This window comes from Apteryx mantelli, chromosome 5, assembly GCF_036417845.1.
Source record: "Apteryx mantelli isolate bAptMan1 chromosome 5, bAptMan1.hap1, whole genome shotgun sequence".
NCBI lineage: Eukaryota > Metazoa > Chordata > Aves > Apterygiformes > Apterygidae > Apteryx > Apteryx mantelli.
Window position 1 is genome coordinate 81,091,598 of NC_089982.1, and position 19,674 is coordinate 81,111,271.

Genomic DNA, 19,674 nt, shown 5'->3' on the forward strand with positions numbered 1-19,674 from the left:
GTGCGCTTGCGCAGAAGCGCCCTGCCGGTGCCCCCTCCCCCTGTGCTATATCTGAGTACGCCGCGAACCGCACGTATAAGCGGCCGTTTCACACCTCCTGCCTCCGTCAGATCCCTCCGCCGACCCCAAAGGCAGCCCTTATAGCTCAAGCCCCAGCGCGTCAGAGGAGGAAATACGAACTTCATGGCGCGCTACGTCCTATAAAGTGCTTACTTTTCCATTTGGCCCCGTCTTTGAGGTCTTCGTGGAAGGGGACAAGCTAGAGGACTTTTCTCCCCAGAGCTTTGCGGAAGGATACCTCTTTTATACGCCATCTGCTGAGAGAACACTTGAGGGCGTGGCCCAGAGCGCGGTCCCCGCCCCTCCAGCCAATCACAGCGGGAGGCTTGCCTCGGGCCACGCCCCCCTCCCGAGGAGGAGCCAATGGGAGCGGGCGAAGGCGCGGTGGGGGCGGGGCACGCGCGCGCGAAGGGGTGTGTGCGCGCGAGCGCGGCGCCGAGTAGTAGCGCTCTGCGCGGCGGCCGTTGCTGGGGCGGAGGGGCAGCGCCGCGCGCCAGACCCGCTGCCCGGAGGCGGCCGGGCGAGGGCGGGAAGCAGGTGAGGGCTGGGGCGAGGCTCGGGGGCCGCCTCGGGAGGGCGGGCGGGGGGGTGTTTGCATGGGGGGGGGGGGAGGGAGGGAGGGAGGGAGAGAGGCGTCCGGAAGGCGCTCGGCCCCGCCGCCTCCTCCTCCCCGTCAGCTGCTTCGCCTGCGGGGCGGGAACAAAGAGGCCGTCGGGGGGCAGGCTGCGGGGGCAGCGGCCCGGGGGAAGCCGCTCGGGGCCGCGCCGCGGCGGCGACCGGCATTTCCCTTGCCCGCCCCCGCCGAGGCAATAATTAACGCGGCCGTGGGCAAAGGAGCGTCGCGGAGCTGCCCGAGGGCCGCGCCGCTGGGAAGGAGCGGGGAGGGAGAAGGAGCCGCCGCTCGCTCCCTCCCTCCCTCCGGCTTGGCCCCCGCGGCTCCCGTTCACACCGGCTTTGCTTTCCCTCTCTCCGCCTGACGGCTTCGTCCCTTCCCCCCCCCCCCAGAGGCCTCCCCATGAGTGAAAATGGTGCTGCGGCTCGAGGGGAGCTGGTCGCTGCTGGTGGGGAAGAGGTTCCTCAGCCTGGCCGAGGAGGAGGGCGGCGGCGGCGGCCCGTGGGAGAGCGGCCGCGTCTCCGAGTGGCCCTGGAAGTCGGGCAGGATCCGCGCCGTCTCGCACACGGACATATCCAAGCAGGACCTGAAGGTAACCGGGGGCTTCCCAGGCGCCCGCCTGAAACGGGAGCGCTCGCGCTGTGGCCCGCGTGTTTATGTGTCTGCGTTATATGTATTTCTCTGTGTGTATTTTTTCTTTTTTTTTTTTTGGTGAGAAAATTCTGGAAGAGAGCGCACTGCTTGGTAGACTTAACTACTCGAAAACATACGTGCCTCTGGGTAAACCCCCGATGTGCTTGCACTAATGCCAGAAATTACCTCAACGGAATTACAGAATAGCTGTCTTCCACCAGCGTTTTGGAAAGTTTAGTTTTGTGTTGTCTGGACAGCTGCGGTTTCGTTTCTGCATTTTTCTTAAGCACAATTTTGGTGAATCACTTTTTTTTTTTTTCTTCAGAGGCTGCAGTGAATTACGAAACTGGAACGTTCCTATTCTGATGGGATTGGTTATTGTTTTTTTTTTTGTTGTTGTTGTTTCTTGACCTTCGCAGCAGCTAGTGATAAACAAGTATTTCTGTTGTCATAAAACAGTGCTGCAGACATGTCGCATTCATGTACGCTGTTGGAGGTTTCTTAAACTCTTCTCGCATGGTGGCTGCTTTTTAATAATGATTACCAGTAGTTTTTTTATATGCATAATCAACTACTGCAACTTACTGTAATCGATTAACTATATATTTTGGGTGGAAATCAAGAGGCTTTACCAATGACTGTGAAGCTCTTAATGGGCTCTTGGGCAGCCATAGCCAGTAAAACTATTCAACCCTGTCTAAGCAACTACTGTAGTATGCAGAGTTATTTGCAAAAGACAGAACTTGATCATAGTGATGGAGTCTTATTATATGGACCTGTTGCATTTGTTTAACGTGTGACTTTGGCAGGCTGTTAACGTGGCAGCAAGAACCAAATCTTTAGGTTAAAAATTCTTGCCGTTAAAAAAGGAAAGGAAAAACTTTTTGAGCTCTGATTAATTGAGCAAGCACTTGTCCCTTTTCAAATGAGAAGAAACCTGAAGTATTTCTAACTATTTGCCGAGTGTGTAAACTTCGGGACGTGTTTTGGAGAGTCCTGAATTGCTAGAGGTCGAGCTGTTGTTGTGGCTGCGGCAGAGGTGGGGCTTTCCCCTTGTATGGCAGCCTGGGCTGTGGCTATGCCTTACTTGGTGCGAGGAGGAGGATGTTGCTGCAGAATGATCTTAAGGACCTTCTCGGGTACTTAGGAGAAGAAGCAGGTGGTGTTGAGGACTTTGCAGTGCTTTATTGTCAGCTTTGTAAGTGGTTATGGTTTTGCTAGAATAGATTAACTTATTGCGTTCTTCAGTAAAAGTATTAAGTTGCGAAGTAGACAATCGAGGCATAAAGAGCTTTTTGCATGGAAATGCATACCACCTCCTTTTCCCTCTCTGTGAAAGAGGTGTATATATAGTAAGACCCAAAACAGTGATGCACTGAAAGAATCTCTAGAGGAGAAGAGAAATTTAATCTTTGAAATTGTACCTTTATATAGTATTAGGAACAAGCTAGAAACAAAAGAGCTACATTTGAAAGTGTTTTCTCAACTGCGTTTTCCTGTATGTGCAGTGTTGATACTGCAGACAAAACAAGCCATTCTGGTTCTGATACTTGTGCTGTTTGCTTATCTCTTTCATTGTTTCAGTGAGTTTCAAAATGACTGAATTCACTTCAGCATCCATTAGATTTATGACTCTTCTGTCTGTAGCAATGCTGTTCTGTTTGCTTACCTCTCCCTATAGAGAGGGAAGTTTAACACAAGGGAGTGTTTCTAAGATTCACTTAACTAACTTACCCTGGAGAAAACTCAATTAAATGTTATATTTAGACCATACAGTGATTTTTTTATGGGAAAAGGGAGATTGTTCTGAGAATAGTATTCTCTACCAAGTCACTTCAATTCATGTGTTCAGACAAAGCAATTTTGTTGTTGTTGGTGGTTTTTTATCCTTTCCTCATCTCTTCATGTTGCCTGTGAAAGAGTGGTAATGCCATACCAAATGAATTGGTCAAGCTACCATGTTTTTGCCATGTAGCCACAACTGCTTTACTCTTCAAAAGTTTGTGCGTATGCTTCAGAGATTTGTCAAGTTACAAACCAATTAAAAGCAGGCAGCAAATGACCTTCACATTTATAATTTAATCTCCTTTTCTGACTTCATTTGTGCTTTCAATAAAATAACTACGGTTGCTTTTTGGGACACTTATCCCTTAAAATATTTCTGAAAAACAGTTTGTATATTCAAGTACTATAAAAAGTGTGTGGAAAATATGCGTACCACTGTGGTACAAAGTCTTTTAAAGTTCTGGTGCTATGGCTATTTCTTTTTTTTTTCTTTTTTTTCCTTCCTGTTTGATTGTAAACATTGGTGGCAGAGCTAACAGAGTTTAACTATCTTTGAGCAGCAGAGGAGATGGGAAGGTTGTAGAGTTAGATGGGAGTATTAATATGTTTTATGCAACAGGAATGATGACAAACCAGTTAACATTGACTATCAACTTATAAAATACTTGGTCAGCCTAGAATGGTTTAGTGATTGCTAAATTAGTGACAGAAAGGCAATAATCATACTTGCATTGTAAGCACTTTTAATGGTTTTTTTGAATAATATGGTGTTTATTTATCCTTTATCTTGTATGCATTTGAATTTTATGGGTTAGTTACTCCTTCCCTTTGCTCCCTTTCTGTAGGTTTGTGTAGAATTTGATGATGAGCCGTGGGAGAAAAGAAGATGGATAGAGGTCTATAGCCATAAAATGAAAGCATTCTTGGTAGAGCAAAAGCTGGTACTGGCTGAAAGAAGATCTCATGCCAGTTCCATGTCTCCTGTCCAGTGGCCTGCAATGGTAAGTATACGTTTGGCCTAATTCACTTTGATTTTTGTGGTTCCTTTCGTAAGGATAGTGCTTTCTATTGTATTGCAAGTGTGAATTTCTCAAATACTGCTTCGCTAATGTGTGTAGTGTACCCATGGGGGTAATCTGGAGGGAGATTAAAACTCTGTACAGTTAAAATTAGGCAGTACTTGTAAGTGTGTGAAGTCAGTAGGCTGTGTCCTGAGATACAGGGATGTATTTTTGATTTTGCTCCCCTCCCCCCTCCCCCCCCCCCAAAAAACCCACACTGTTATGTACAACTTTTTTTATTATTATTCTTTCTCCCTTTGCTCTCATGCTGCTTTGTTTCCTGACACTGTGATCAGGAATGGAGAGAAAAAGGGAAAAAGGAAAAATAATAGATTTCTGAAGATAGCCTGTATTTTTATCCTAAACTCCGGTTTTATGCTTTTTCAAGTACTGTTAATTCTTCAGAGATTCTTGATCTGAGACAACAACTGGAATGACTCTCACGTGGTGGCTGTCTGCCACAGGTCATTTGTGAGATCTGGATTTTGCGCATGTAAAAACCTGAGCTATATTCTCCACTTTGGAGAACTAAGTCTCCTGTAACTGCCAGCCATAGCAGTTTATGCAAATCGGTCAGCAGAGATGAACAGAGAATATTTCTCTGTTAATGTATTTATCCAGTTTAGTTTTGACTACTTTGGATATTGCTATCCAAACAAGTAGTTGTGAAATAAACTCAGATGTAGACTTGCTGTACATTAGCTATGCTAATGTTGCAGTCACTATTTGGTACTCCTGACTTTGCTAAATATTAAGTATGCCATGTAATTCGTATTGCTGTATTTTGGGGTTTGTCTTAAGCAAAGTTAATCTAAATTGTTTATTGGAACTAGGGCGGGAGAGGAAGCGTGTGTGGTGTGAATACTTTATTGTTTCCTGACCCTTGCATTACCGTCAGCATTTCTTCTAGTAGATTTTGCTAATATAAATATTCTGAAAACCTGCATATTTAAACTTAGGCATTGTCACTTTCTATGCATTTAAATAGTCTTGACTGGATACTTGTACTCAGTTTTATGCATAAGATTTCCTTCCCGGTGTGCTTAAATCACCAGCACATGCAGTGTATGTGTTACAAAGCTCGTTTACCAGAGGAATGATGTAGGAAAAAGTAAAGCACAGTACTGGAGTTTGCCTTTGCAACGGACACCCCCGCCCCCCATCATACAGGGGAAGGAAAGAGGGAGTCACAAAGGGTTTTGTTTTGTTTTTTAAATCCTGATCACAATTTGTTGATTCCAGTATAAAGGAGAGTGTGTTATTGACAAATAGAATAATTCTGCATGATTTTTGTGATGTCCAGGCACTCTTGGAGAGGTTTCTGCTCCTCTTATGCCCCATTTCCAATGCTGTTATAACTGAAGAGAAAATAACAAAGAAAATCTTTCTGTGCTTGATCAGTCCTTCAGAAACCCAAATGCATGCTCTGTCATGTTTTGGGTTTGTTCTTGTTTGTTTGTTTCTCTTCTATTAAATGGGGTACAAATGCACTTTTCCTGTAGGACAGGGTTGTTCTTTCTGCTTCTGATACCTGCCCACTCAGAGCAAAGGACGAGGCCAAATTTCATCTTGCACATATTGGTAAGAGTTCAGAAGCTCGTTAGGGAAATTTTGGTTCTTTGCTGTTTGTAAAGACTTTGGTACACCTGAGCACAACTATATCATTGTACTGGAGCATAATAATTTTGAGGTTATCTAACTCACGACATATACTGAAGCCTTAGTTTAAACTTAGTTTACATATGTAAACATTCTACATGAGGTTTGAGAACTTGCATGTAGGCCCTGGGGCAGGCCTTGATTGATTTGCTAGTTACTCTGTCCGCTCCCACCGTGAGGAGAGCTATTTCATAAACATATATCCACAATTCTCTAATTGCTCTTAATATTAGTAACTTCTTCATCCAAAGATCATTAATGACAGTGACCTGAACTGAATTCTTCACTCTTTCCCTTAAATGAAATGGTGAATTTCAAAGATGGTCTAACAAGTTATTAGGGATGTCTTAATAGGGAAGTAGATGCAAAACTAAATTTTTTTAATCTCAAATGCAAATGAGAAATGACAAGATCTTTTTACTCTAAGAATTTTTATTGTTTTTCTAGACTTACAAATCCTTATTAGACAAGGCTGGTTTGGGATCAATGGTTTCAGTACGCTATCTTGGTGAAGAGAGATGTGTTTTTCTTTCTCAAGACCTTTTGACACCCATTCAGGTAATGTTGTATGACATTATAAAAATGAAAGATAAATCTTATTTTGGTATTTAAGATACCTTGGGTTAATATATTCTAAACATTTAAGTAGTATATTCATTGCTGAAACACTAGGCAAGTGAAAACTTGGAGTAGATGCATATTGCCATAACTCCTAAATATCAGTTCTGAACATTGTGTGGGGGTTTTATATTAAAGATCTTCCATAAGCTGATCCAGTACATGGTGGTTTGAGAGGTTGATGAGGGAGTGTCCTCATCAGGACAGTCCTGAGCCCAGGTGTCAACAGTTGCATCATGTTGATGATGGGGGATAATCTGGAATAGTTTCCATTTGTTGTGTGAACAGGACTGCTGTTGTTGTGAAAGGAGTTGCAGAGTAAGTCTTCCTAGTTAATAGAAACACATCATTTCTAATCTGAGCAGTGGTGGAGGTGGGCAATTTATAAACGAGTTGCCGGAATTATAGATGATAAGGCTCAAACCTCTACCCAAAAGCTGTTACTTTTTTTTATTGGATGTTCAGGGGCCATATTCTGAATCTTCTTGTAAGATGGTATATGGATAGTACCAACTGAAGCTTGTTTGTCTCTTTAACTAGTTAACTGTGCCCAAAAGGAATGAATGGGAAAGTTTTTCCCCTTTCCTATCCCTAGTGGATGAGAGGGGAAGGTAGATGCCTCTAAATTACAAAGATAGCCAAGTTTAATGGTAAGAGAGTGTTAATAAGTGTAACAAATCAGTTAACACTAGTTGCTTAGTTCTGTGTTCTTGTTTTGTGGGTTTTTTAAACTGTTTTCTGTGAGAATGTACTTTTTGCTGATTTCCACCAAATTAGGGAGGGGACCTTTAAAGCAGGTGATCGGATGCAAAATAACCCTCTCATTTCTGCTGTGGTGGTTTAATTTAATCTCGAATGTAAAAGTACTCACCTGCATATTTTAAACAACATCCTGCTTTTTAGAATGTTAACAAGTTGAAGCAAGTGTAAGAGAATGAAGTGACTCTGAATGAAGGTGTACTACTAATATCGGGTCCCTTCAATGAGCACCAAAAATTTGTCAGTGAAAATTAGGTGGACACAGGTTGGAAAAACTGCTCTACTTGGCTGACTGGTTGGGGATTCTGAAGAATAGTATCTGCTGCTGATAAAGGATTTACCACTTTAGAAAACTATTTTCAAGACCTATAGGCAGTCTGAATAAAACTAGTAATAGATGGACCATGTTAAAGACTGCTTAAAGCTCCAGCATGAATATTCTACTTTGACTTGTTAACAAGCAGCAAGCAGGCTGCTTTCATGTTGAGAAACTAATGAATCACTTAAACTTTAAATTTCAGTTGTGTGTTTTCACCTTGCCTATGTTGTCTCGAAGGCATAATAAAAGTTTTATTTTTATGGAAGCTTTACCTCAGTATTGCAGTGGAGAAAGTTGCTTTTCCAGCATTTTGAATAGTGGTTCCTTTACTAGTGATTCTTGAGCCTTCTGTGTCTTAGAAATACCAGAGTGGTGCTTGGGACAAAGAAGTAGTTTTTATTTATTTATCAGCACTCTTAGCCATTTCAAGAACTTGCTGTAAACTTTGAACTCCAGAGTTGATTCTAAGTATCTTCAATTGACTTGTTTCAGGTAACAATAGAGATTACTATGCATTTATATATATATTTTTTTAATGAATGAATCATGACCAATGATTTGGATATAGCTGTCTGTTTTCATATGAACTTTTTAAAATGGTATCTTGAGCTGGACTGGATCCTGATATTGCTATCATAGTTCAAATAGAAACATTAAACTTAAAATATTTGCTTTTACATCTGCTCAGGACTATTTAGAAAATGCCTATCTGCTGCTTCTAAGAACTTAAAAATTCTGAGTTAAAAATAGATGGTTCAGTTAAACTTAGTGCTCATTAGCAAGTAAAAAGCTAATGTAATGGAACATAGCCAGCTTGTTTTTAGAATGATATTGAAGTGGACCTGGAGAGCTTACTCGGGTCTGGCTTGCTGATGGTAGTTCCAAGTTAGCAGCAGAGAAGTGATGTCTGCTTCCATAAATACAATATCCTATGAGCTGAAGGAAGATAGAATAATGAGAGACTTGTTTACATGAATTGCTGCCAGCCATGTTGCTAAATATTCCTAAGTGTTTTTGTTAATCAAAAGCATTATCATTAATACCAACTTTATTTTGTTCCTAACAGGATGTGGAAAGTTCCAGGCTTCCTCTTATGGATGATGAAAATGTTAATGAAGAAATTCAGGCTTTGGTTAAGAAACACCTAGATGAAACCCGCTTGGTACAAGGTACAAGCACACCCTGTAGTGGAAAGCTCTGGGGATAAAGCCTCAAGTCAAAAGGAAAATCTTTGCACTGATAGCGTAGATTGCAGTAATCTGTTTTAGGGATGAAAAATGTTGTCGTTGTTGGGTTTTTTCTTTTTTTGAGACTGATTCTGTGTAGTTTCTTTTACAGCAGTGAATGTAAAATGTGAAGAATTATGGAAATATTAGCATCACATTTTCTTTCTGAAAGCGAGTGCATAATTTAGGCCCATATAGATGGACTGATGCTTCGGAAAAGTGTCAAATGGGTAGCAGTTCCCATTGAGTTTAGTGGAAGTTGCTTATTGCTTTTAAAGTAGCTGTTTGTTCCGAAACTTGCAATACTTTATGTGGAGATTACTTTTTTTGGTCAAGTTAAAATTTTTATTTTTTAGGTTTGCCAGCTTCAGTTTCTTGTCTACTGGTGCATACAGGTGTATTTGTAGTCCTACACTCGCATGTGCAGGAGTTACAGAATCACGAAATGGTTGAGGTTGGAAGGGACCTCTGGAGATCACCTGGTCCAAGCCCTTCTGCTCAAGCAGGGTCACAGAGAACAGGTTGCCCGGGACCTTGTCCAGTTGGATTTTGATTATCTCCAAGATGGAGACTCCAGAAGTCTCTGGGCAATCTGTTCCAATGTTCAATCACCCTCACAGTGTTTAAAAAAAAAAAAAAAGTTTTTCTTATATTTAGACAGAACTTCCTGCATTTCAGTTTGTGCCCCTTGCTTCTCATCCTGTCACTGGACACCACAGAAAAGTCTGGCTTCACCTTCTTCACACCCTCCCTTCAGATGTTTACACACATTGATAAGATTTCCCCCCTCCCCCCTTCCCCCCCCCCCCCCCAAAAAAAAGAAACAACAAAAAAACCTTCTCTTCTCTGGTCTAAACAATCCCAGCTCTATCAGCCTTCCCTCATGAGAGATTTTTGCAGTCCCTTAATCACTTTAGTGGCCCTTCACTGGACTCATTCCAGAGCTCCATATCTCCCTTGTACTGCAGAGTCCAGACCTGGATATAGATGAGTACTGTGGCCTCACCGGTGCTGAAGAGTCTTGCTTTTATGGAAGGGAAAATAGTACTGAAAGCTGTCACTTCCCATACTGAAAAGAGGGGGAAATTCCACATCTAATCAATGAATCTCCATTCCCAAGTCCACTGATCTGTCTCACTAGCTGAGATTTGAAGGTCAGCCCAACCTTTGCTGCACGTCTTAACATCCAGAAAGCTTTATTGACCTGTTCTAGGGAAGGAAGTAGCTGGAATGTACTTCTGTCATGTGGGGTTTTTTGAATTTTCTTTTTTTCTTCTCCTTTCAGCTAGGTGAGTCTATGTGAAAGTTCTCAAGCTTCTCAGTTTTTTACTTGCCTCTCGCATACCATACTGTTGATAAACTCATGTTGGTAGCTGCATAACCTGTGATAATGTGGGCATCTTCATGGTCCCTTTTTTAAAGCATTTTTCGTGTGTGTGTTTTCTTTTAAGGCGGCAAAAATATCATTGGTTCAAAAATCAGAATTTATAGCCTGGATCCATCTACCCAGTGGTTTACAGCAGTTGTTGTAAATGGTAATCCAGCTACAAGGACTCTCGAAGTCGACTGTCAGGAGGTAAGAACCAGATGGTGTGGGGTATGCCAGCAGCAACGAGGAAGGGATGGGATCCCTTATTTATACCTCCCCTCCCACTATTTGCATTTCTGTCCTTACTGTACTGAACTAAAAAGGTGGGGATCAGTATAGTCTCTTAACCCAAAACACTTGTATTGCTTCATGCTGCTGGTGAAATTATCAGTTTTCTACATGAAGTGATGGAGACCTGAAATCTTTGTTTGAAGAGCAAACATTATCCTGGTATCTTTGCTTGCTGTGCTATACAGACAGTGCTCTGAAGCACCATGTTATGTGCAAGTTTTCATGGAGAGACACTGTCATAACAGTACATGGTTAAATTCAGCTTGGTGTTCAAAGAACATAGAAGGTCAGATAGTATAAAACATAGTATCCAAGATAGCTTCAAACTGTAACTTTCTCTTCTTTAAATTACTTATTCTGCTTTTTGTTCTTTTCCAAGATTCCAGCTTTAAAAACACTTGATCCAGAGTTGATTCATGTTGAAATCATATATGACAATAATGGAAAATGTGGTAAGATGCGTTATTGTTCATACTTCAGATATTAAATAACAACATTGTGTTAAAGTAGACTAATCTTGATCACTTTGTGTTTCAGATAAATCTAAAAGAAATGGAGGCATGAAAAGGAAGTCTTCCGAGACAAGTGGATGTGTTGATGCTAAACACACAAAATCCTCTCCTGAGGTAATGTGTTACTATGCTATATATGACTGCGTTTTATAACAGTTGTGTCATATTTCACATTAGAACAATCTGAAACGAGGATTAGATAGAAAAGTAGAATAATGAACATGATCCCTGGGAGGATCTGTTAAGTTCTCTGAAACTTGTCTAGGCATGAGTAAAACCTCTTGCCTCGTGGTAATTGGAGAAAAAACAATTGAGCCTTGAAGTTTGGTGTGTGGTGTGGGGTTTTTTTTAACTGTGTGTTTTGTCTCCTTGTCCTGCTTAGAAAGAGTTAGCGTGCTCAATCATGTATTCTGGAGAGGGAAAAGAAAGGGGTGTCCTCAAGTATAAGCCTTTGTTTTTTATGTTCTTGCTTTAAATGCTTTGTACTTGAACCCCGAACCTATAGCAATCCTTTCCCTCTTTGAGGATTCAAGCTAGGCACACAGCAGACTAGAAGAATGTTGTTTCAATACAAAAAGAGAATCTGGTGACTTTTCTAGTACTTCCGTGTCTATCTGAATTCCCTTTGCAAGTAACCTCCCAAATATGGCTGAGATTTGAGAAAACTGTCCCAAAGGCCAAAGGAAGATCTGGATAACTTAGGTATAGAAATGTAAATGAAGAATGATGGCTTGGCTAAACAGCGCTGTAATCTTACCTTATAATTTTATCCCGGTGTTTCAGACCAAAGGCTGCCTTTTAGGCAGGAATGGCCTTCAGGAAGCTCTAGAGTGGTGGGTTGTTTCTGCTTGACTTCCTGATTTTTGGGCTTTGCAGTCAGTCCTTTGCTATGTGGGTCTAGTTAATGACTATATATCATTACCAGAAATCTTTAACAGATTCACAGAGATACAGCTTGAGGTAGCAAGTGCAAGGTAAGATTCCTCAATGAAAAGTGATCCATCTTATATTTATTGCTGTAGAAGAGTGTTTGTGCAGCAAGGCAGCATGAAGCAGTTGTACTCTGCTCAGGTATCTTGTTTGTATGTAGCTCGTGCTTGAGTACCTTAGGCATCTTTCATGTCCTCAGTACACAGCAATTCTGTGTGTCAGGCTGCTCAATGCATGCAAAGCCAGTCTTCATATTCTAACTCTAATGTGGAAGAGCTATTATGGTCTGAATTCTGGGCTTGTTCACATCTAGATTTTTGGTGATTAGCACTGTCAGACTGACTTGAGTCTTAATTTTCTCTAGGGGTTTCAGATGAGATCTGAAAGCTATTTCTGAATTCTGATTACTGCTACTGATATAGAAAGATCTGTTGTGATTGCACTGGTAGTTAAAAGCAGAGCTTCCTATCATCTTTATACTTTCTTAATGTTCCTTCCAACCACCCCTCCACCATACCCTGGCTGCCAAAACTGTGTGTTGTGAATTGAGGGGAAAATAAATTAACAATAAAGTCTGTAAACTTCAAAAGGACACTCTGAGGTCTTCCTGTCTTAAGGACTGACTGAAGAATGGACTCTGACCAACTTTATTAAACATATATACCAGGAAGTGTGTTAATGTACTTTTCTTTTTAAGTTTAATCCTGAGAAGCAGTGTGTTGGGTTTTTTTTTAATGTTAATTAAGTGTTGATAACTGTTAAATCTTCCTTACAGGTTTCTCCCAGTCAGGGACATGTGCAGTCAGTACCAACAGTGTTTGGTGAAGCATTGCTGGGATGTACTCCTGCCAATAAAGATCAAAGGCATCAAGGCCTGCCCCTGCCAGCTAACTCTCCTCCCAATCTTGGTGCAGAAACTCCTCAGGGGTAAGGAATTGCATTTTAGAAACTGTAGTAACTAAACTTGTGTAACGTTGGCACAGAAAAGCATTGGGCTTTATTGTCGTGAATACATAATTTATTTAGGCCATGGTTTTGAGTTAAATGTCCTTAAGTTGCAAGCCAATTTTTGTGTTTCATTGTACCTATCTGTAAACTGGTGGGTAATACATGTGTGATGTCTAGTTTTTGACAAACAACTCCTCTCACCCCAAACCTGAGCACGTTCAGGCGAATGTTCTGTACGCTAGCTTCATGTAGATTGAGTATGGGCCCTCGGTTATTTCTGTTGAACTCCATTTATATTGACTTCTGTGTTAGCTGTAAGAGGCTAGAGAATGGTCCAATTGCCAAAGCCTTCCAGTGCAGAGTTTCCCCCTTAAAGCCTTCCTTGAACAAATTTGAGCTGATATTGCATTTCTGTTATAAAACTAGCTCTAGGAGTCCTGTGGCCAAGGCATTTTTCTCTCCAATAGATGTCTACAAAATAATCTCTGCTTCTGCTGTCACAGTGGAAAAGAGTCTGGGGCCTGAAGTGAAGGCTGTTTTGTCCAATCTCCTGACTATAGGAAGTGCGTTGTATCATGTAGTTATTTTCCTAAGTGTAAGCTACGGTTCCTTACTAAATTGCAGAATTTGAGGGTTAGAATATTATGCATGTGCCCCCAATTCTGTCACGAAGATGAACTTATCTAGTAGAAACAGCATGATAAGAAACAAAATTTTGTATTGGCTCTAAAAGAAATAGTGTAATTTTTTTCACTTGTAGTTGTGCATACTATCCGCGAAATAAATGCAGGAAAGATCATCATTTGATGTTTTTCTGTGCGGGGGCAGTTTCGCTGTCTCAGTATTGGTTTGTAATGCCAACATGAACCATTATCACTTCTCAAGTTTCTTGTGTATTGCACTCTTAAGCAGGCATGCAAGTGAAATGTCTTTGACACAGGAGGTTGGTTGACTGCAGCTTAACTTGTATTTTGTTATGAAGCTGTTATATGGAAGAAAAAAAAATCTTAATTGTGAGAGAAAGTAAAAGAGTAATTGCAGTGCCTAAGCTTGTGTGCCTACATGTATATAGAGCTGTATCTTCTGATTCCAACTCTTAAACAAAAAACAAAAAGCAAACCTGTTTCACTTCACAAAAAATTTAACATCCCAAACTTCAGAATTCAATGTGCAAGGTTAAATTTCTTTTTGTTCTTTCAAACTCAAAATGTGAATAAATTTGAGGAGCTGATGTCCATGTTTGTTTGGCACCTTTTTCTTCAAGTTTTGCATGTCGTGTGTTTCAGCACGTGTAGACGAAGCTTACCAGAAACACATCCTTCTTGTCTTAATACTGGAATTAAACTGTCGAAAGAAGAGCTGACTGCCTTTCCTAAAGTGGAGTATATATCTAAAGAACAAATGCAAAATCCCAGTGATCAGAATGGTAAATATACCTCTTTGATAAATACAAGATCTTCGTCTTTGATTGATTCAGTTAATGAAAAACTAATCAACATGAAAAATATGAAAGAACCTCTTATCAAGTCCACGACAAACTTTCCAAAAGAATGCATTTCTGTAAAACAGTTGCAACATCTCAACTCTTCCATAGCAATACCCAGACTCAGTAGCACTGTTGAACTGCAGAGGACTTTAGATTGTAGACCCTCAACATCAGATGCTCATCTTATCTCCTTTACTGAGTCTGGAGTTAAATCACAAAGCAATTGCAATAGTCAGAACAGCCACAAAGGAAGCAAGATTGAGGAACATACAGACATGGAGTTTTCTTTTAGAAGAAATTCAAATGAGTTTCTCTTTGAGAGAAATGAAAATGAAAGCATTTGGACTGGAAGTGCTAAGATCCAGGATAACGGTAAGTATTTTTAAAGCTTCCTGTCACTTCAAAGTCCTTAGAGTTTCTGTGTAACTATATACAATAGTATCCTACAATAGTATCCTTTAACATATACAAAATTAGTAATGTGATTAAGTTGTATAAGTGAGTGATCTGGAATTTGAGGAATTTGTGGGTTCTTCTACAAAGGGCATGTAGTAATTCTTTTATATCATTTTTCTTGAGTTGAATCATTAATCCCTAGAAACAAAATTTTTCCAAAATATATACAAGAAAGGAAAGCAAAACAGGTTATAAAAACAAGAATTTAGAATGCAAATGCTAATGGCATTTTTTTTTTTTTTTAAGAACAGCCTTGTTTCAGTGTGTTTTCTGTGACTCAGTTCTGCCTGTTGGCTCTGAGGTTTTCCAGATGTGACAAAGAATGGGAAGGCTTGTAGTTGTTTAAGGAGCTGGACTCCTGATGACACCTACCTGTATGCCTCAGACAGTGTAGCTTCCTGGGTTCTGGGAATCTCCTACACATCTACCTCTTCTTTCTAATCTTGTGTTGCTTGGCCTTGGATCACGGTGTGCTCTTCCATAATTAATGTGGGTAAACAGCCAGCCAAGCAGTCACTGTTGTGCCCTGCTGCGTCCCCTCTACAATGGGGGAGGAAGACAGAAGTTTGGCATCTGTTGCAGTAAGATGCTGAAATTCATTGCATCTTGAAGGGGAGGAACAGGACTGAGCGATGGTCAGTTTGTACATCTGGCTTTGGTACTTCTGAAACAGTCATTTCATGCCCTGGTCTGTTCTGTGCTCAGGTATTCCAGCACTGAGAGCTGAAGAAGTACTTTTAATAAAAGCAGAGACTTTTTTCAAAATACAGTCTTCTGTGGAGGGGTGAATGGTGCTTGGGTCCCCAGACTGACTCCAGTGGGACTATAGCTTGAAAAAGTTTCTACTGACCTGAAAAGAAGTTTCTGTCAACTATAAATATTTTAAGATAAGTTTGTTTCAATGTAATGTGAAGCTTAGAGGAAAAGTTGATACAAATCTTTCCTTTAAAGACATCTGCTTGCACTTTTGTATGAGAAACAAATTAGTAAAACTTGTTTATTCCTGCAGTAATGGTTCGCAAGTCAATTTTAGCAGATGCTTCTAAAGTGAAGAAGCTGCAGCAAAGTGGAGAAGCGTTTGTACAGGATGGTTCCTGCAATAATATCGCACCTCACTTGCATAAATGCAGGGAATGCCGTCTGGACAGCTACCGAAAGAATAAGGAGCAAAGAGACTCCACTGTCTTTTGCAGATTCTTTCACTTTAGGAGGTAAGAGCAGTTTTGACTGTGTGTAGATTTTGATATTCTTTAAATGTGAATAACAAATTCCTCATGACTGAGTTGAGTGCTTTTTTGTTTTTTAAATTGTAACATTTGTCACCTTTTCTGGGTCAAAATGAAAAAAATAGCAATGTGGTCACATTTAGGTCTCTAGTTCAAAACTACCAGATATCAGCGTGTAGCTCTTAAACTACAGGTCCAGTATGTCTAATGGATGAGAGGTTGCCCTTGTTGTCTGGCTATTAGAAATTCTGCAATTGCTTCATTTGGATAGAAGATATTTTGGCAGGACTTTGAGCTGCTTATTTTGATACTCTACGCTGAATGCCAATAGGATAGCTTGAGTTTAGCTTGCATGCTACAGCACAGTAATGGAGATAGGGGGAGAGTGGATTCCATGCACATCCCATAAAAGTTGAGGAGTTGGACATGTGAAATGTTCCGAGCAGATGTGGAAGAATTACACTAAGTGGCCAGGGGCTTTTTGCAAGAAAAATGGAATAGTGGCAGGTAAAACATTGATTTACGTTGTTGCTCCATTCTTTATTCCTGTTCACACTTCAGAGCTTGAGCCAATTTGTCTTTAGGTTCAACACAGAAATGTTTAATCAGTACACTTGCCATGTTCAAGGAGAGTGGATGAGGGTGAGGTGAGGGTGAATGGGGCAATTCTGAGGAAAACCCAGGGACTGCTGAATGCTGTCTGCTTTTGCAAACCTGATCTGCAGATTTTGATCCCCCTGCGGGATCCTGGCTCTTGAGCTGAACAGTCAGTCATTGGGTATTTTAACTCTTCAGTTCTTATGACACCATGTGGAACTGTAACCTGTCTTTAAAAAGGATTCTAAAACATGATTTGAAGCATACCAGTAAGCCCAGGTGTAGACCCTGCCAAACTGCAGCATTTGATTTTAAACATGTCCTTTTCTTTGTTTTCAAGTTCTGTGTCAGTCTTTTTTTTTTTTTTTTAATGGATTACTTGATCTCATGGCAAGATGTTGCATGCTGCTGCTTATTTTCACTACCAGTCTAAGCTTTGAGACACGGACTGGCTTTTAGGGGAAGAAGGTAACACTTGTGACATTAGAGAGGAAAAACAAATCCCTGTTATCACAAGGGAGACAGGAAGCTTCCTTATCCTCAGTTTTCTTTTTCAGAGGAATGGCCTTCTTGTGGGTGTCCAGGTAGAAGAAATATCCTGTAGGTCTGAAGAGCTTTTGAAGAGAGAAAAATGAAAGCAGAAATGTTGCAAAGTTCTTAACAAAAGAATGCTTTCTTTTTTACTCTTCTATTTGTCTCTTGAGGATTATTCCTCTTTTATCCTTCCCTCTCCAAAAGGAGGTTATGTAGGTGGAAAGGCTTTAAAAAAAAATGAAGATGCATTACTAATCTGATTTCTCTTTGGATAAGTTTTACTAAAGTAAACCTTGGCATAATCTGACATCAGTTGAAGTGTTCAAAAACATGTGAGACCAGAATAACAACAAATTATGCTAATTCATCTTTTCAGGGTAAAAAAATCTAGAGTCCACTGCAGTTCAAAGCAGCTGAATCTTTCAGTTTAGAACACTAAAAAGTGGAGGTTCCACCTGCTTTATGAATGTGAAATCTAAAAAGTCTGAATTTTTTTTTGTCTTCAGTTGCCAATACGCATTTTCTTGCTACAGTTATACACTGTAGTGAGCACAAGTTGTCATCAGAAGTCAACTTTCTTCTATGGTATTTATTAAAAAGCTTCCTGAAAACATGTGCAGAACTCTTGTTAATAGTTTAAGTAAAAAAAAAAAAAAAAAAAAAGTATCTCCTTCTTTTCATCTAGCACTTAACACTGATATCAATGTTTACCCAGGTTTGTTTCAACTATTGTGTTAAATGCATAGACATACGGTGTGCATATTTATCCTTTCGGCAATGACTTGCTGGAATGAATGGAAACTATTAAACATTGGAGATGACAGGGTTTTTTCTCCCTTCCACTCTTTCAACAGGCTGCAGTTTAATAAACATGGATTACTGCGAGAGGAAGGCTTCTTAACTCCGAATAAGTACGACCCTGAGGCTATTAGCTTGTGGCTGCCTTTATCAAAAAACGTTGTGGGTCTAGATCTAGACACAGCAAAGTACATTCTAGCCAACATTGGAGACCACTTCTGTCAGCTGGTGATATCTGAAAAGGAAGTTATGTCTACAATTGAACCACACAGTAAGAGCAATTTGTATTAAAATAATCTATTTTCAGAGGTTTATGTGAAACTTTAAGCTTCTGACCTGTGTGAAGTACACTGCATGCATTTGGTAATGTCATTTAAGACTTCAGTCTTTATTTGGAGATGGAAGTAACAGTTAAGATCTAGTGTGAATTTTCAATAACTCTTTGCTCATGGAAAAAAATAATAATTCTACCCTTCTTTGTGTTACACTTTTCTGAACTTATCAAATGACTTCTCCTGTTGCAGAGAAAGTTTAACTTTGTTATGAAACAAAGTGTGAAAAGGAAAAAAAACAACAACCCACAAAACCACAAAAGAACAAGCTGCCTGCTTCTTCTATTTTATTTTTAGCATGCAAATGAAATAAAGCTTCCCCTTTGACTGCAGAGATTCCATTAAGTTTTTCTGGTCCTATTTTGTTGTTTCTGCGTTACGGACCTAACGCTGCCTGTATTTTTCCGGTAGAACTGTTCCAACTGGATATCCCTGCAGCCCTACTGGGCACAGAGAGACTGAAGAGATGGTATTGATGGGGTAACTGGCTGCAGAGCTCTGTTACCCTGCAAGTAGGGCAAACCTTGGATCTTGGAACACAGGTTTCAGCCATGTGAGAATGTTTCTGTACCAGACAGGAGCAGACACATGTGGAACCACGTGATCTTACAGAATGGTTCTGCAAACTGTTTTTTTTCTTATAACTACATGACAGAGATGCAGCATGATTTAGAGACTTAGTGCTCTAGACAAACTGACATTATATAAATAATGTCAGTGCTGTCAGTCACTCCAGCATTTGAATAGAAGTTTAAAAAAAAAAAAAAAAAAGTTTGAGTCCCTTTCAGAAGGGGAGGGAAAGAGTTTAGGTCTCCTTCAGAAATGCTTGCCTTCCAATATGTTCCTCCGAGTTGAACTCGGTGGGGCCTTACCCTGGAGTACTTGGAGCCTACAGGCTCTGCGCTGCTCTTCCCTTGCGTTGGTATGCGTTCAGGCCTGGGGAGACGGAGCATCTGTAGCCAGATTGAAAGTGAAATATCAAAACCCTTTCAGAAGTACATGAAATAAAGGGTGTGTGGGTGGTTTTTTAGTTTAGTGGGGGGTTTTGTGTGGAAGATGTTTCTGATGGGTATGCTAATAGATAGCAAAGACAAGTGTGAGTTCTGGAGATGGTTTCGATGGAACAAAATGTCATGAATTCCTGTTTAATTGTTCATCGCACAGGCTGGTGAGAGTGAGGGAACTAAACTCCATAAGAACAGAGGAGTGTTTTTTAATGCTCTGGATAGAAAAGAAATATTCTGCAGTCTAGATACTCATCCTTCTTTGAACAGTTCAGTGACAAAGTGCTTAACTGACACAGGAAAAAACTGAGATTGCACCTACCCCACTTCACCCCCAATTTGAAATTCTGGTAAACTTTCCTTGGCAGAGTTTAATTGAAATGATACCTTTTCATAAAAATTCTGGCTTTGACAAACTGACCCTTTCTAAAAATGTCAAAATACTTTGTTTACAATAT

The 19,674-nt window shown here is 40.5% G+C and overlaps 1 protein-coding gene across 2 annotated transcripts in view; it reads left to right on the forward strand.

The window, feature by feature from the left end:
• Positions 1 to 522: 522 nt before the first annotated feature.
• Positions 523 to 19,674, forward strand: part of KDM3A (lysine demethylase 3A) — a 32,188-nt gene continuing 13,036 nt past the window's right edge. The window contains exons 1-12 of one of the 2 annotated variants that reach the window (XM_067298364.1): positions 523 to 597; positions 1,066 to 1,265; positions 3,937 to 4,092; positions 6,259 to 6,369; positions 8,574 to 8,676; positions 10,185 to 10,309; positions 10,773 to 10,845; positions 10,931 to 11,019; positions 12,611 to 12,762; positions 14,070 to 14,641; positions 15,735 to 15,936; positions 17,937 to 18,151. In XM_067298364.1, the coding sequence (XP_067154465.1) occupies positions 1,086 to 1,265; positions 3,937 to 4,092; positions 6,259 to 6,369; positions 8,574 to 8,676; positions 10,185 to 10,309; positions 10,773 to 10,845; positions 10,931 to 11,019; positions 12,611 to 12,762; positions 14,070 to 14,641; positions 15,735 to 15,936; positions 17,937 to 18,151 (1,978 nt within the window). In that variant the 5' untranslated portion in view covers positions 523 to 597; positions 1,066 to 1,085. The remainder of the gene's footprint in view (positions 598 to 1,065; positions 1,266 to 3,936; positions 4,093 to 6,258; positions 6,370 to 8,573; positions 8,677 to 10,184; positions 10,310 to 10,772; positions 10,846 to 10,930; positions 11,020 to 12,610; positions 12,763 to 14,069; positions 14,642 to 15,734; positions 15,937 to 17,936; positions 18,152 to 19,674) is intronic. The other variant, XM_067298365.1, reaches the window with a different exon arrangement.